The sequence below is a fragment of the Gopherus flavomarginatus genome, chromosome 4 (genome assembly GCF_025201925.1).
Source record: "Gopherus flavomarginatus isolate rGopFla2 chromosome 4, rGopFla2.mat.asm, whole genome shotgun sequence".
Classification (NCBI taxonomy): domain Eukaryota; kingdom Metazoa; phylum Chordata; order Testudines; family Testudinidae; genus Gopherus; species Gopherus flavomarginatus.
The window spans coordinates 159,385,283-159,401,489 of NC_066620.1; the positions used below are offsets into that span (position 1 = coordinate 159,385,283).

Genomic DNA, 16,207 nt, shown 5'->3' on the forward strand with positions numbered 1-16,207 from the left:
ATAAGAATGTGACCCCCTTCCCTCTCTCCTCCTCACCCTGTTTTTAAAAAATCAGTCTTCTTCAATTTGGGCAATTCAGTTGTTTTTCTCTATTATCTCTGCCATTTCCTAATTCCTGACATGGCTTTTTGGAAGAAACGCTAGCTGTCTGGGACCAACAGGCTGGAATTTTAAAGATCTTTTTCACTGTCCCTGCCTCCCTGCTGGTATTTTCCATTTCCCCCCCATCCCTTTTTTCTTCTCCAAATTCATATTCTCCTTTGCTTATCATATTCTCTTTTTTCCTCTTCACCCCTTCTGTAGTCTCTCTCTCTTCCCTTATCCCCTTTGTTTTACCCTCTGCTTTCAATATCCCACATTACCATTTTCACTTCCTTCACAGACTTCTGACACAGTATCATGGAGTATCAGGGTGCAATTGTGAAGCATAGTGCCACCTTCAGGGCAGAAAGAATTACTTCTATAATAAAGGCAGCGCCCTCTCCTCTCCTGTTGATTCTGCTTCCAGAATGCTTCAGATCCACAGGAAGGGCAGTGATATCAGCAAGTTTGGGGGAAGGAAAGCTGCCCCTGAATTTTTGGTGCAGTAGTCCAGATTATCCATCTCTAAGGCCAGCCCTTATTCTTTGAATTTGTACATTTCATAGCAAAAGAAGGTTCTTATCATAAAGAACAACCTGAAAGTGGTGTGCAAAGTACTTTGCCACAGCACTAAATCACCAAAAATATTACAGAAATTAACATTCTAAAGCTGAGAGTGTTAAAATAACTGATTAATGATGAGTTAATGTGTGTATCTTGCAACTAGCAGCCATTTCTAGTCCCATATTACTAGTTTCCTTGGTACCTTGCTAGCAGCTGTAGATAATATTTTTCTTGTAAACATAAACTATTGTCTAATTCAGGACATATATATTTTTAATTAATCCAGAAGCAAAGTGCTTTAAATCTTACGATTTTTACTTCTGTATTGTAGAAACAACCCTATTTCTAAATGCTCAGATCTTTGCTTTCTGACAGTCTGCAGTATTAACTTTGTAGATTACTCATTATTTACACCTACGGTACTACATAAAAGTGATGTACATTAGGTATAAATCTGAATTTTAGCTGTCACTTAAGCATGCATTTTCATGCAACTAGAAGATATGGGCTCATACAACTGCCTTTCAGATTCTTCCTGATTCTTGCAATTTTATCTTATTAAAAAGACTTTAAAAAGAGTTCATGCTATGATATGTATGACTAAAGGAATTACTCAGCCAATGAAGAAAACTCATAAATTGTTATTTAAGTTTGACATGAGGCAAGCTGAGTGCATCTGTACTGTCCCCTGGCTTGCAAATGCTTTGAGATGATCTTGATATTCCAGTCCTTAGAGAGTCAGTAGAAAGAGCTGTTTCCACTAATGAGCGAGAGATGCTTTCAAAAGCCTCTGTTTTTGTCTCTGCTTCCAACTCTTCATCTGTTATAAATAATTTTGACTCCCTCCATTTGGAGTACACTTCCTGGCTCCCTCTTGAGCCACTGGAGTCACTCCCAGCAATCTGTACATTCAGTTCTTCAGATGATTGTATAAGGTTTTGTACAGATAAAGATTTTCCTAAATCCATTTGCACTACTGGTTTAACTGAGACCAAGGGTTCCCCTTCTGTATCAAGGTTTTTTCTCCAGGAAAGATCCTTTGTCACTTTGGACTGTGCAACTTGTCCATTATCCTTTAAAGCAACAAGGCAAGCGGTGACATCAGAAATATTTTCCTGTGTGGTTGCAGGAATAATATGAAGAGGCTCAGGCCAGTTGGCATCCTTGACTGAGGAGAAAGGTGGTATTTGTAACATTGTTGGTGTTGTTGGCTTAGTTGCCTGGTTTATTTGGTTTGATGTGTTATTAGTTATTACTGTTGCAGGTTCATCATTTGGCACCTGTGTTGCTTGACTATGCATAGTTGGACTAAAAGCATAGTAAGCCTGAGTGCTAAATTCATTTGGTGTCAGTATAAGCTGTAGGCCACGAGTCATGTTGGCACTAGCTGATCTGGATACACATCCACTAGTTTGTGCAGAACTAGATAAATCTTTGCTGTCTACAGGACTTTGATAATCAGAGGTCTGGTCACATTCAAAAGATGGCATTTGAAATGAAGCCAAAGTGAGCGCTGATGCAGATCCTTTCCTTAAGACCTGTTGATATATATCTAACAGGCTGTCCAGTTTTGACTCTATGGATTGCACCTGCAGATTGGGAAAAAAAAAGGTTAAAGTAAGTACAAAATATTATTTAAAAATATTTGCCTCCCTACAGCCTCTCTAGAATTTAAGCAAAGAGAAAATGTAACAGATAATAGGAACAATCCACATATAAGGGAAATGTGTGTTTCTCTGTAGCTACTCATCAAAAAAAGAAAGCTATTAAAAGCGATGTATTTATAGATGCTTCATGATCAAGTTAATGTTTTAGCTATTAAAGGCTGCAGATTTCAGTAGTGTATGTTTTGCTATTTCTGTACACAAAGCACATTTAACATAATAAAATTTGTGTGTTTTACTTCAACATTTAAAATAGTGCAGACACCAGATAAAGTTATTTTACCAAATTGTTGTAAATTGAAAACATTCATTATTAATTACAGAAAGTTATAAGCAGTAAAACAAAATCATGGTCTCATACAGTCACTCTACCTGCTTCTCCACCTTGACTACACGCCCTAACATACTAAAGTCATCAGTTGTCTCATTCTCTGCAGTATTCTTTTCTCGACTTTTCTTATCTGTTGTGATTTGTCCTTTTCCAAGAATCTGGTCAACGCTGTGAAAGAAATTGGAGACTATAATGATTCCTGAAAATGGTGAAATTGTGGAAGTATCCACTGTTCACATCTGTTGAAAATTACAATTACAACTATTTAACAGTTTCTGAAAAATGCCTAAGAAAAAGGATGGATTTATTTTTGTTAAAATAATAGTAATTTAAGTTCAAAAAAATACTATAAAAGAGCATGGAATGATGTTTAAAGCATCTGGGGAGAGCAAAATGTGAAGCTAAATGGCAATGGAGATATATTTACTGTTACTTGTGAGATTTGTTACACATATAAATAAATGATAATAGATACATATTTGTGAGTGATAGTTTAGTCTCGAGTTATTGGCTCAATCCTCCAAACATTTACTACTGGCTACATTGCTTACTACCATTAGTAGTCCCATTGGTCAAATATGACCAAAAGTGTTTAAAGCATGGAGCCCAATACATATATCTCATGCTTAGTTGTATCTGTATTAAACCAGCACAACATAGAATTTAAAAAAAATAAGTTGGGAATGGTATGGAGAGATTTACTGTAATGCGTGCTCTTATTCTAAACCAGTCAGGGCCGCCTGGGGGGGCGGGGGCGGCAAGTGGGGCAATTTGCCCCAGGCCCTGGGCAGGGGCCCCCCATGAGAGTTTTTTGGGGCCTCTGGAAACCTCTCGCGGGGACCGGGCCCCTGGAGCTTCTTCTGCTCCAAGTCTTTGGCGGCGGGTCCCAGGGTAGAAGGACCTTCCGCTGTGGGTCTTCGGGGCACTTCAGCAGTGGGTCCTGGGGCGGAAGGACCCCCAGCCGCCTAAGTGCCCCGAAGACCCGCGGCAGAGGGTCCTTCCAACCCCAGACCCCCTGAATTCTCTGAGTGGCCCTGAAACCAGTGAGTGATGTGAAGCAGGGGAAAGTTGCTTAAGAGAAGGTTTAAAAAAATGTTCAGCAAATAGGGCTCTAGGCTTTGAATCAATCAGGGCCACCTGGGGGGGGGGGGGAAAGTGGGGCAATTTTCCCCAGGCCCCGGGCCCCACAGGGGCCCCACAAGACTATAGTGTTCTCTAGTATTGCAACTTTTTTTTATGGAAGAGGTCCCTGAAATTGCTTTGCCCCAGGCCCCCTGAATCCTCTGGGCGACCCTGGAATCAATGTCTCTGAGAACTAGTGAGCAGTATTGAACCCTGCACCTCTGAGTGTTCTTCAGATGTCATTTCATAGTGGCCAGTATATAGCAACCAGAGGTGGAGGGAACTGCAAAACTCTGCATTGGAAAGGCTGGGCACAAACAGAGGGCTTGGGCTTCTAAATCCGGGAAGCGTTTCCCAAATGCAAATATAAAGATGGCTCTATATGAATCATGGATTTGTCTGTTTATTACCGTATGGAGTCGAGAATATTAAAATATAGGATCCGGGACATTGTGGTGCTAATGGCCCACAGCTTCTATTAACTTCAATGAGAATATAAGGGATAGGAAAACACTTTTCAACAGGTCACTGTATTAAATATTCCGTCAACTTATGAGTGCACTTTAAAAAAAGGGGGGGCTAAGGTTTTCAATTTTCTGGGCCCAATTTACATCCACATTTTTTCCACCCACAATTTAATTGCAGGCCTAACTGCATTCACAAAAAGGAAGACCAAGCTACAGCACAGGTGAAAACTTGGGCCAAAAAAAATTTTTTTGTTAAAGTAAAAGACACACATTTCTTCTGGCGCTAAATGACAAAACAGCTCAAGGTATTTTTACACAGGAAGGCTCTTCAACGATGAAGGATTATTCTTTCCTTACCGGGACTGAAGGCTTTTTATTCTGCACAACATATCAAGGTGACCAGCTGAATACTGTTCAATTACATCTTTTACATCATATGGACGTAATGTCTCTTTAAACTTTCTTTTTGCAACATGAAATTTCATGATTCTGTGGAAGAAACATTTTTCCTGATTAATCCTTATACATTTTTCTAAAACAATAAAATCATCAATACTGATTCAAATGTTAGCTCTGTCTATCTTCATAATTCTGACAGCTTAGTGTTACATCAGCTAACTTAAACTAAGGCCTTGTCTCCACTATAAAGTTTTGTCAACAAAAGGCAGCTTTTGTCAAAAAAACAGTGAATGCACACACACTGCGATGTGACTTTTGGTGGCAAAAATGCCCTGTTTTGGTGACAAGATACAATCACCCCAAAGAGAGATGTAAGTCTTTTTCCTCTAAATTTTCGACAACAAAGTGCCAGTGTAGACACCACACTTGATTTTATCGCTTTAATTGGCCTCCCAGAGGTGTCCCACAATGCCCATCATGATCACTCTGGTCAGCAGTTTGAACTCCACTGCCCTGCAGTCAGGTAAATAACCATCTTACCTTCCCCCTTAGAAGCCCCCAAAATTTTTGAAATTCCATTTCCTGTTTGCTCGGTATGGAGAGATCTCACTGCATCTTCCCAGGTGACCATGGCAGATAATCGCAGCACCTCTCCGGCTTAGACCACTGGAGAGCTGCTAGATCTGCTCAGTATATGGGTAGAGGAGGCTGTGCAGTCCCAGCTGCACTTGAGCCACGGGAATTGGGATACCTACAGGCACATTTCTCGAGGCTTGTGAGAAAAGGGCTGTGATTGGGACACGCTGCAGTGCAGAGTGAAGATAAAAGAGCTGAGGCAGGTGTACCAAAAGTTGAGGGAGGCAAACCGTCACTCCGGTGCTGCACCTAAGACCTACCGGTTCTATAAGGAGCTGAATGCTATCCTTGATGGTGACCCCACTTCCACTGCCAAGAGCCCCATGGATACTTCGGTGGATCTGGAGGTGGTGGAAAGAGGACCTAATCCGAAGGACAAAGTCAGTGATGAAGAGGTGGAGTTAGACAATGTTGTGGAGCTCCCAATGGGGTCTCCCAGTGAGGTAGGCATCCAGAAACTGTTCACCACTCCAAAGGTGACTAGCCAGTCTCAGCAGTTGCTCTCCGGCAAGCAAAAAGCAGGAGAGGAGACACCTTGGTAAGTGGCTGTGGTTTGCGTAGTGCAGAGGTGGGTTCAGGGTATAGAAATGTAGAAGTCTGGCTGTGTTTCCGTGAGCTGGACATTTCCCTGTGCAGCTTATCAGTATGGTGGAACAGGGTGTTGATGCACACCAAGATCTCACAGGAATCCTCCAGAGAGATCTTCAGGAAAGCTTCCTGGAGGTACTCAGGAAACCTCTGCGGAAGGTTCCTTGGCAGAGCAGCTTTGTTCCTTCCCCCATTGCAGGGAACTTTCCCGAGTCATTTGGAATCATTCGTGCAGGGATCAAAGTGTCACATAGGCGAGCAACATAGGGAGCAGGGCAGAAGTCACAAGCATATAGTAGATGTACCCTCAAGTGATGGGGTGGACTAGGTCCAAAGGCCCCCTGCTGGAGGCTTCATGGTTCTGCCACACCCATTCCAGGGAAGGTGCATTGGAGAGGTCCTCCAAGCATGCTAGAGTAGCTGCAGAGGAAGCAGCCAATCAGGGCCCAGGAAGGCCATATAAAAGATGCTGCAGAGCAGAGCAGTAGTCAGTTGCTGCTTGGAGCAGGAGAAGAAAGGACTGCACACCTGACTGCCTGGAAGAGCAGCAGGGCCCACGGGAGCATTTAATAATCATGCTTCTGTGCGTTGTTTCTTGTGCTTCGGCAGATGTGGCCATCAGGATCACCCTGCCCCCCACATGCTGGCCCAGCGTCTGCGCCAGATAAGAAAGCACCCAAATGGAGCAAAGAAGACATATTCTGGGAGGTACTGCACTCGTCCAGTGCAGAGAAAAGGGAACACAAGGAGTGGTGGAAACCGAAAGGCAGAACAGAAAAGAAAATCAGGAGTTTGTTAAGGACGCTACTGAGTGGATGATTAAAGTAATGGAGGAGCAAATGCAGAAGTTGAAGTCCTTAATAATGCTGCAGACTGAGTAAATCAGTACCCGCCCTCTCCTGCAGTACATTCAGAACTCTTTTCCATGTCCCCATCTCCCCTCAAACTCTGCCCGCACAGTCCTTTCCACTTTCTGGGACTTCTCGGTTTCTCCTTCACTCCACCCCCTCAGACAACTTTCATAATGATAGCTGGACCTACACACAGCTGTGAAAGTCTGCTCTTCCCTGGTACCTCCTTTCCCACTAAGCATCCTTGGGTGTTCGGGTGTGTTGTTTTTTGTACAATAAAAGCAAAGTTTTTGAGTGGTAACTCATCTTTATTTGTTTTCTACAAATTGAGATAGCAGGCATTACCAATACATACACAGGCAGTTTATTCATATGGTTGCTGGAATGTAAGGCTCCAAATATAACCATTACTTCCTAGGAAAACTACATGTAACATAACATTGCAGCACTAATCACAGAGCTAGACATTACTGGTTCTCATTTTCAAAGTGTTGCCTCAAAGCCTCCCTGATTCAAACTGGCCCCCTCTGGGCTCCTCTTATAGCCCTCATATCTGGCTGCTCAAAATTAGCAGCCAAGCGGTCTCCCTCCACACTCCACCTCTGAGCAAACCTTTCACCCTTAAATTCACAAAGATTATGCAACGTACAACATTCAACTATCACCATGGGAATATAATCCTCATTAAGGTCTAACCTGCCATAAAGGCGCTCCTTTAATCTGCCAAAGACACATTCCACTGTCATCCAGTACCTACACAGCCTGTTGTTGAACCGCTCCTTACTGCTGTCCAGGTTTCCCATGCAAGGTTGCCTGTAAGGGGTACACCGGATCTCCTAGGATCACTGTAATCTTCTGGTTTGGAAAGAAAGTGGCCACTTGTAGCTCTCTATACAGGCCAGTGTTCCTGAAGATGCATGCGTCATGCACCTTCCCAGACCATCCCATGTTGATGTCAGTGAAACACCTGCAGTGATGCACTTTCCACAAGTGCCTGCAATACTATGGAGAAGTATCCCTTTCCTATTGATGTACTTCATAGCAAGGTGGTTGGGTGCCAAAATTGGAATATGTGTGCCATCCATCGCCCCTCCACAGTTAGGGAAATCCATTTCTGCAAAGCCATCCACTATTTCACGCATGTTTTCCAGAGTCATGGTCCTTCGTAGCAGGATGCAATTAATTGCTCTGCACACTAGCATTAACACAGCCCCAAAGGTCGATTTCCCAACTCCAAATTGATTTGCCACCAACTGGAATTGTCAGCTCCCACACAGCGATTGCCACACGCTTCTCTATCGATAAGACAGCTCTCATTGTGGTGTCCTTGCCCCGCAGTGCTGGGGTGAGCTCCACACACAGTTCCAGGAAGGGGGCTTTCCACATCCGAAAGTTCTGTAGCCACTGCTCATTATCCCACACCTGCATGATGATAGGATCCCACCATTCAATGCTTGTTTCCTGAGCCAAGACTGATGGTCTATCCTATGCAGCTGTTCTGTGAATGCCAAAAGCAATCTAAAGTTGCTCCTATCCTTATCACACAGCATGTCACACAACTGGGAGCATCTTCAGTTAGGAACTTTGCGATTAACTGCACTGCCATCCACAACGTCTTCATGACAACTAACAGAGCATAGGAGAGCAGTGCAGGATCCATCCCTTCTCACAAAGATACCGGGGTGCACAGCAAAGAATGGCTGTTGAAAAATGCTGCAAAAGAACCCCATGGACTGCTGAGACAGAAAGCAATGCATCATGGGACACTGAGCCCGGTCCCAAGATGCACTGCAATCCACTCCGCCTTCCCACAACACCTAATAACATAAAGTGTTGAGCTGGACTGTGGGATAAATACCCACAGTTCACTGCTCACACTGTCAATGACAGTGCCCCAACTGTGGATGCACTCTGCCAACAGAGGGAGCGATTGTGAACATGATATTCTGACTTTTATTATGCTGATTTTTGAGTGTCAACATCACTTTTTGTCAACAAAACTTGATAGTGTAGACAAAGCCTAAGCTAGGCTGATGATATTTTCTTCTGAACTTCTGAGTTATACTCAGCGACACCCTCCTTATTCAAGGTGATTCATGGCGCTTACAAGCACAACTCCACTGAAGTCCACATTTTGCAAGTGTAGAATTGTCATCTTAAAGACTTGTTACATCGGATTTTAAATAGCTTGTTTAAAGTTATAAATGTGTGCCCATCAAAGTGTTCTCTTCTGTTAGATGCAAATTCAGCAAGGTACTTAAACATGTGATTAGTCTCATTGAGGTCAATGAGTCTGCTTAGGTCCTCAAAGTTAAGCTTGTACGTCATCAACTTCTTGAACCAGGACCTTAATGCTGAGGGAACTTTCATAGCTAAATCTCAACAATTCAGAAGTTTTGTTTTGTTGCTAGATTGGTTCTTTTCAAAGCATCACATTTTGTTAGCAAATGTCTTCCTAGTTATATGTGTATAATTTTAATCTAACTCAGGCAAGTGCTAGATAACTTAAATGATAAAAATTGCCATGCTAATTGTACTCTCCTTTATATAATCAAACCTGTGCACATAAAAGGGTGTGCTTTGATTTTCTACTGAGAAAATAATAATGTATATCCATCTATATCTAGGTAGCTATACCTAGACATATATGCAGTGTAGTTGTAGCCATGTTGGTCCCAGGATATTAGAGATAGAAGGTGGGTGAAGTTATATCTTTTACTGGACCAACATCTGTTGGTCTGAGACACAAGCTTTTGAGCCACAGTGGAGAAGAGCTCTGTGTGGTTCGAATGCCCATCTCTCTCACCAACACAAGTTGATCGAATAAAAGCTATTACCTCACCCGCATTGTCTCTCTAATACCTATAGATAAATATATAGCTGCGGATGGCTGTATGAATGACAATTTGAATCAAACCAACAAATTTTGCATGCAGTTTAAAGGCCTTGATTCTGCTCCCACTGAAGTCAGCTGCAAAGTCCCCAGTGATTTTAGTGGGAGGATGCTAAAACCATTATAAATAATTTAAGTATTCACTTTCTTGTGTTCCTTATAAGTACAGTACCACACTTCCCATTTTGTAAGTATCTTTAATTGTGCATCCAATTTGTTTCTCATTAATTTTTCATTTGTTGATTACCAGTGTCTCTTCATGCAGGCCAGTATTCTTCATTTTTAATTCTTTGTTTTGCTGCTTTGGGACCAAACACTGCAGTCCAGAGATCTGACTGAGGCACAGTTTCCATTCAGGTACAATTATGACATTTTCCCAATTGATATCAATGGTTGAATAAGGATTGTGGGATATGACTGTTGGATTTTACTGCAAAGCAATCAAAGGTGCCGTTCAACAGCAAATAATTAATGATGAAACGTAAATTTCACATAAAGAGCATTTTGCACAATTTTCTGTAATTTGTGTGGCAATCAGATGTTTAACGGGTATTTTTTAAGAACAGGAAACTTTGTGTTAAGTCATAAATGTGAAGAAATACAGGCCAAAGATTTTAAATATATCTTTAGGCACCTAAATAAAAGTGATCAGATTTTTCAAAGGTGACGTGAGCTCCTGTAACTTCCACTGACTTAAATGGGAGTTGTGGAAGCTCAGCATATTTGGGAGTCTGAAAGTTTGGCCATATGGCCTTGTGTTGAAGAGAAGTAAAAGGAGGACACTTGTCATAACTTGGTAAGATCTACACTCTAGTGCATCTGACGAAGTGGGTATTCACCCACAAAAGCTCATGCTCCAATATGTTAGTCTGTAAGGTGCCACAGGACTCTTTGTCACTCTAGTGCAAGTAAGCAGGTAGGGAACACAAAACTGTTGGCCCATCTGCAGAATGTGCACAGTCACCAACAGTGTTGCCTAGTGGTCAGGCAGGGTTTAGCAGGGCGTCTCCCCATTGATACACAGTCCGATCCTTCAGTGCCCTGGCCCCAATGGTTTCCAGTCCTCCCCTTTAGCCCAGAGATTTTTTGAGGGTCAGAGGGCAGGCCCTTGAATAGTCAATGCCTTTTCCAGCTGGTCTGTCATCTAGATGAAGATTTCTAGTGTTGTAGTGTCCTCTTGGGGTGGGTGGGGATCCTGGGCCTGCTCTCTCACTAGGCTCCAATCCAGGTTCCCCTCGGACAACTTCCTATCCCCAGCCCCTTTTAGCTCCCCAAAATAATTTACTCCAATCAAGTCTATGACCTGCTCGCTCAATCACTTGCCTCTCCTATGTGGGTTTGCACAGGTCTGTGTTGTCAGGTCCCAGGAAACGGGCTCCTGGGCAGTGCTTTCCCCTCCGCGCAGCTGTCTGCTCCCTTCTACTGCCCTGCTCTGAACTGCTGCTCTCCCCTTTTTAAAGTCCTACCTCCAGCTTGTCCAGGCCCTGCAGGTGTGGCTGGGCAGGACTGCCTGGCAAACCCCTTACTCACCAGTGTGGGGTTTGTATATCCCATCACACCATCCCTAATCCTAATATTTCATGCTGTAATATTAGCTAATTCAATTTTTATTATACTACATAATTCATCTGTAAGATAGCCAACAAGAAGATAAAAGCCATGGTTATCACTCTGTGATAACTAGAGATTAGTATTACTTTAAATGGAATTACATGAAAATTGTACTTTGTATTATTTCTTTACCACATTATTATAAAAAGTATGCAGTCAGAGTTGAAATTTATAATGGACCCCTACTGATTATGTATAAACCTGTTATTCTAAATAGTATTGATCTTTTCCCACAAGGCTTAGTTTCTTGATTTGTCGCGTTATTGTAAATATGAAGTTAAATGGTGAATTCATATAAGGTGGAGTGTCACTAGTATAATGGATGAAGCATAATCTTGGTCATAGAGTCAAGAAACAGAAGAGACTTATTAGGACAACTACTCCATCTCCCTGCCAGTTCAGGACTGATCTCCTTTGTGCACAGTGGACAGGTAACTTTAAATATGCCAAGGGACAAACTTCCATTGGGTGACTGATTCTACAAGCTAGTATATCTCACTGTCATTTCCAACACGGAGGCACCTGAAGCAGGGAAAATGTTGGAAATGGAATTTTTTCACATAGTTGTCAAATGCCTCCAACATGTTCTATTCTTAAAACCATCTAATCCCTGTGTATCCAGTTCTTCGTTCAGGTTATGAAGAAAAAATTAATGTAACTTATTGCAAAACAACTTGCATTGCAAAGGTGGTTTATTTAGAAAAAATATGGTTGTCTTTTTTTTTCTTTTTTCTTTGTTTTGGTAGCCATACATAATTGCCATGCACACTCCTCCTGAAGTGCAATATGAGACTTAACAGGAAGTATGGAGCCAGGGAAGTAGTACGTTATATGGGGAAATAATAGAATTTCCTACTACGGGGTGGCATGTACAAGAAAATTGAGGCAGAAGGTCAGTTTTCATTATCGGGCCATAAGCCTGGTTAATCAGCATACACAAAAATCTGAAGTGTAGATCAGCACCTTGTCTAGAAGCAGTAAGTTGTTAAATTCACTGGCTTAAACCAGGGCTTTGGTTATTCAAGGCTGTTTTAACATTTTTCCTAGCTTGACCAAAGGTCTATGTTGTTTTGGAACTCAGGATGATTCTAGCTATTTGGGGAGAATCTCTTCTAATATATCTATGTTTCCTGATGTAACAAGGGTCTTTTTCCTTGCCTCCTCTGAACCAGGAGTCCTCTGAGCCTAAAGGTTTTTCGTTAACTTCAGTTGGAACAGAATTAGTCTAACACTCATTGATTTGAAAAATTCTACCCTTGATGTCTATTTCCATTTCTTTCCAGACATGAGATTGTATAGTAATTGCACCTGCTCTTAATGGGTCGATTTCGGTAGAGCCCTGTTCTCAAAAATGTTAGTAGTCAGGGCCTGGATCTAGAGCTCATTGAAGTCAGTGGGAATTTTACCACTAATTTCAATGGGTTTTGGATTAGCCCTTATTCCCTTGTGCCTCAGATGTGTGAAGTTTTCTTCTGGATTCCAAGAATACATGTAAAATATCTACAGGAGGGAGGAGGAGAAAGAGATATATGAGCTATACAAATAATAAAGAAGTAAAAAGAATGGAGTTATTAAAACCTGTCAGTCACTATGAAACATAAAAATGCAGCGATTATTTAAATGATGGAACTGAGGGGTTCATTTGGAGTTGTTAAATTCTATTGATTCAGTAACTGTCAATTAAAAAATAAGTCAATCTGTTTTTTTAAAAAGTCCTGAAATAACTATTTATATAATAGATTTGAATAAATGTAGACACCAATTATAGTTAACGATAGCAATTTTATGGACTTTTTTCAAAATAAAAGAATTATGTCACAACTCCAAAAACTTTGAATTTCCTTGTATTTGTTAGTTTTAAATGTTAAACTATTTTTGTGTGTTCACATATGCTACAAACTAAGGGTCTGATCCTGCAAACACACATTGGATGACTTTACTTGCATGTAATAGCACTACTCCCACAAGTCAAGATACTCATATGCTAAAGTATTTGAAGAATAGGCTCTTAAAGCACACAACAGGTATATGGCACACTAAATGCAGCTTAGCGCTTGTTTTCTGCTTGTACCACAAGAGGGCAAAAAAGACTCACCACAAACCTTAACTGTATGTAAACTGAGTAGAACTATATGGAGTCCATTCACAACAAATTCTGACTAAGCAGAAAGTAAAACAAACAAAAACAAACAAACCAGTGCAGTCCCCTGTCTATTTGAAAGGCTAATTATTTTTTCTCAGAGTCACTGTATTAAGTATAACAGAGTCATTTTTCTATAATTTAAATATAATGTGATGAATGATACCCTGTATACTAACCTCATCTAATAAAACAACTGGTGTAAGGCAACTTTACCATAAGAATTATTCATAAATAATGGCCCAATTCATCATCCAGCAGAGAACAGAAGCTAAATTATTTTGTATCGAATTGAGCTCCAAATGATTTCAGACACTTTTGTATCAAACTGCGTCACTTACACCCCAAGAATCTCTGTGTGACCTTCTCTGCATCTTTACTGAGGCAAAACTCCTCCTGAAGCTCAGACAAGTTTTCCATGAGCAAGGACTGCACATCAGGCCAAAACAGAACAATATTAGCAAAGTCACCTCATGTCAATAACTTCAAGAGCAGCAAAACTTAGGATTACAGGGACATGAAGATTCGTCTTGTACAAGGGTTTTGCGTCCCATTTGTTTTGTATTTCTTTCCCTGCACGTTGCATTTCCCTCCTCATTCATGTTGCCAGTTATAGTGTTACGTACAAGTACGCTTGTCATTAGTAGAGCCTACAAATCTGCAGATATCCACAGACCATTTTTGCAGATTGGATGCAGATACAAATTTTGTATCCACGCAGGGCTCTAGTCATTGTGCCCTTTACTGAGTTTGGGGCTGAGTAAATGCATTATCAGTTCCTTTAGTGACCCTGATGCTCTCGCGTCATTATTTAAAAAAATGTTTATATTGCCATAGCACCAAGAAGCCTCAATAAGGACTGGATCCCTAGTCTGAGAGGCATCATGACATAGTCCCTGCTTTGAAGATTACAATCTAGGAAGATTGCTTTCCTCTTAACTAAACAAGACTCCCACAACTTCACTGTTGAGTGTGAAAACATGCCCCACCACTTCCAGCAATTCAGCAGCCCCATGAAGCTTGCCCAGGGAGCTGGCTCTACCACAGTGCTCTTCTACACTGCTGGTTCCATGGCTGTTTTTTCCCATCCCCAACCTCAGCAACCCCTCCTGGTTTTCTGCCTGCAGAAGAGGTCAGGAACTAATAGCAGGGAGGCAGATCATGTAGGAAGTGTAAGCCACGGAAGGAGAGTGTTCAAGCAGGGCTGATTTACCCAATAGGCAGACTAAGCACATGCTTAGGGCACCAGCAAAACAGGGGGCACCAAAAAAAAAGGAGTCTGATATTTGATATTTCAAAAAAAGCATCGAAGTACTGTAATCATCCTGGGAAAAATCAGAACTTTGTTAGACTTCCTTACACTCCAGTACACACTCTTGCCCTGTTTTTCTGTTCTCTTTTTTTGTTACTTATCCCCATCTAAACCAGGGGGGCCTCCTACTAACGCACATCGAAATAATGCGAGGAAATCAGAGACTGTAACTAATCATTCTACTCCTGGTGGTAAAACAGACATTGTTCTAGAAGGTGTGGATGTGTCAGAGACTGAACCTGCTCATGCTGTAAATAATAGGAGAAAAGATCCTGGTATGTCGGTTGATTTCAGTACTGATGATGTAGCTTACTGGATAGATCGTGGACCAAATGACTGTCAACACCACACTGGGCCATTTAAGAAATCACATCGGCCTTTTATCAATGGCAAACAAACAAGATATTGTCCACAAAAAAATATTTTTCAGCATGAAAGCGAATGGTGAGAAATACACTCGAGAATGGCTACTGTATTCACATCAACAGGGTCTGTGTACTGTTTTGTTTGCAGTTTGTAAGTATCTTAATCAAATGCCTATAAATGTTCTGTTATTTTTTGTATGACGTTTAGCTACGTTATTTGGATTTCATATTAACACCAAATGAAAATGTATGTATAAAAACATACAGCAGTTAGAAATAGAAAAGACCTCCTGGGTCAGCTAGCTTACTTCATTGCCATACTGCACAGTTATTCTCTACTGCATATTTCTTAGCGCTGATTTTATAAGTCCTAGGAAATGGAGGAATCCCACCATTTCCATTGGGACAATATTATGCAGCCTAGTTGCTCTCACTGTCAGGAAACAGTCAGATATGTTGTACTATATGGTAAAGTTTTTTATTAGTTTCTCCTTTTGACTTTTACATGCTTGGTAAATGTGAGTTAATGGCCACAGTTAAAAACTGCAGTGCTTTCTGTCGAGCCTGCAGGTCTCTCAGTGCAGGATACTAACGGCTAATTGCTGTCCAGGGATCCAGGACTGGTTCTGATAATACTACCCATCCTGCCACCACAGAGGGGCCTAGTATACCATGCACAGGTTGAAATATTAGTTATATGTGTACTGCTCTTGCTCTGCCGGTGCTTGGTGTGGATTATGAACTGCTTCGTGCTGACTGGGAGCTCCGTGGTGAGAGCATGATCCTCTGGGGAATCAGGACGCTGCTTCCTTCATTTTGGCCCTGACTGAGCCACATGGCACCATTTTTCTTAATTCACTATTGCCTGAACACTTCTCCTCAAACACATACAACCATTATGGAGAACTTTCCCTGTCTTCCCATGTAACTCCCTCCCTCAACTGGCCTGGCACAGGAGCTTGGGAGAGGTGGGGCAGAGAAAGCGGTGTCCCTTATAGCCAAAAAGTTCAAGTATATGACTTTGAAGAGCCCGATTTGCTTGAACTGTTACTGAACAGATCCAGTGTGTGAGTCTTCAGTCTCCCTTGCTACTTGGAAGCAGTCAGACCTGTGAGCAATGGGTGCTGGCTAAGGCCCTTTCACTGAAGAACATATTAGTTCTTTCCGCCTCCAGAGATGCAGT

At 41.7% G+C, this 16,207-nt stretch overlaps 1 protein-coding gene across 1 annotated transcript in view; it reads right to left on the minus strand.

Annotated features, from left to right (window-relative positions):
* Positions 1 to 246: 246 nt before the first annotated feature.
* Positions 247 to 16,207, minus strand: part of KCNQ5 (potassium voltage-gated channel subfamily Q member 5) — a 508,649-nt gene continuing 492,688 nt past the window's right edge. Inside the window, exons 12-14 of the mRNA XM_050951093.1 lie at positions 4,587 to 4,718; positions 2,682 to 2,808; positions 247 to 2,234 (exon numbers count right to left, since the gene is read on the minus strand). Of these exons, the coding sequence (XP_050807050.1) occupies positions 1,287 to 2,234; positions 2,682 to 2,808; positions 4,587 to 4,718 (1,207 nt within the window). The 3' untranslated portion in view covers positions 247 to 1,286. The remainder of the gene's footprint in view (positions 2,235 to 2,681; positions 2,809 to 4,586; positions 4,719 to 16,207) is intronic.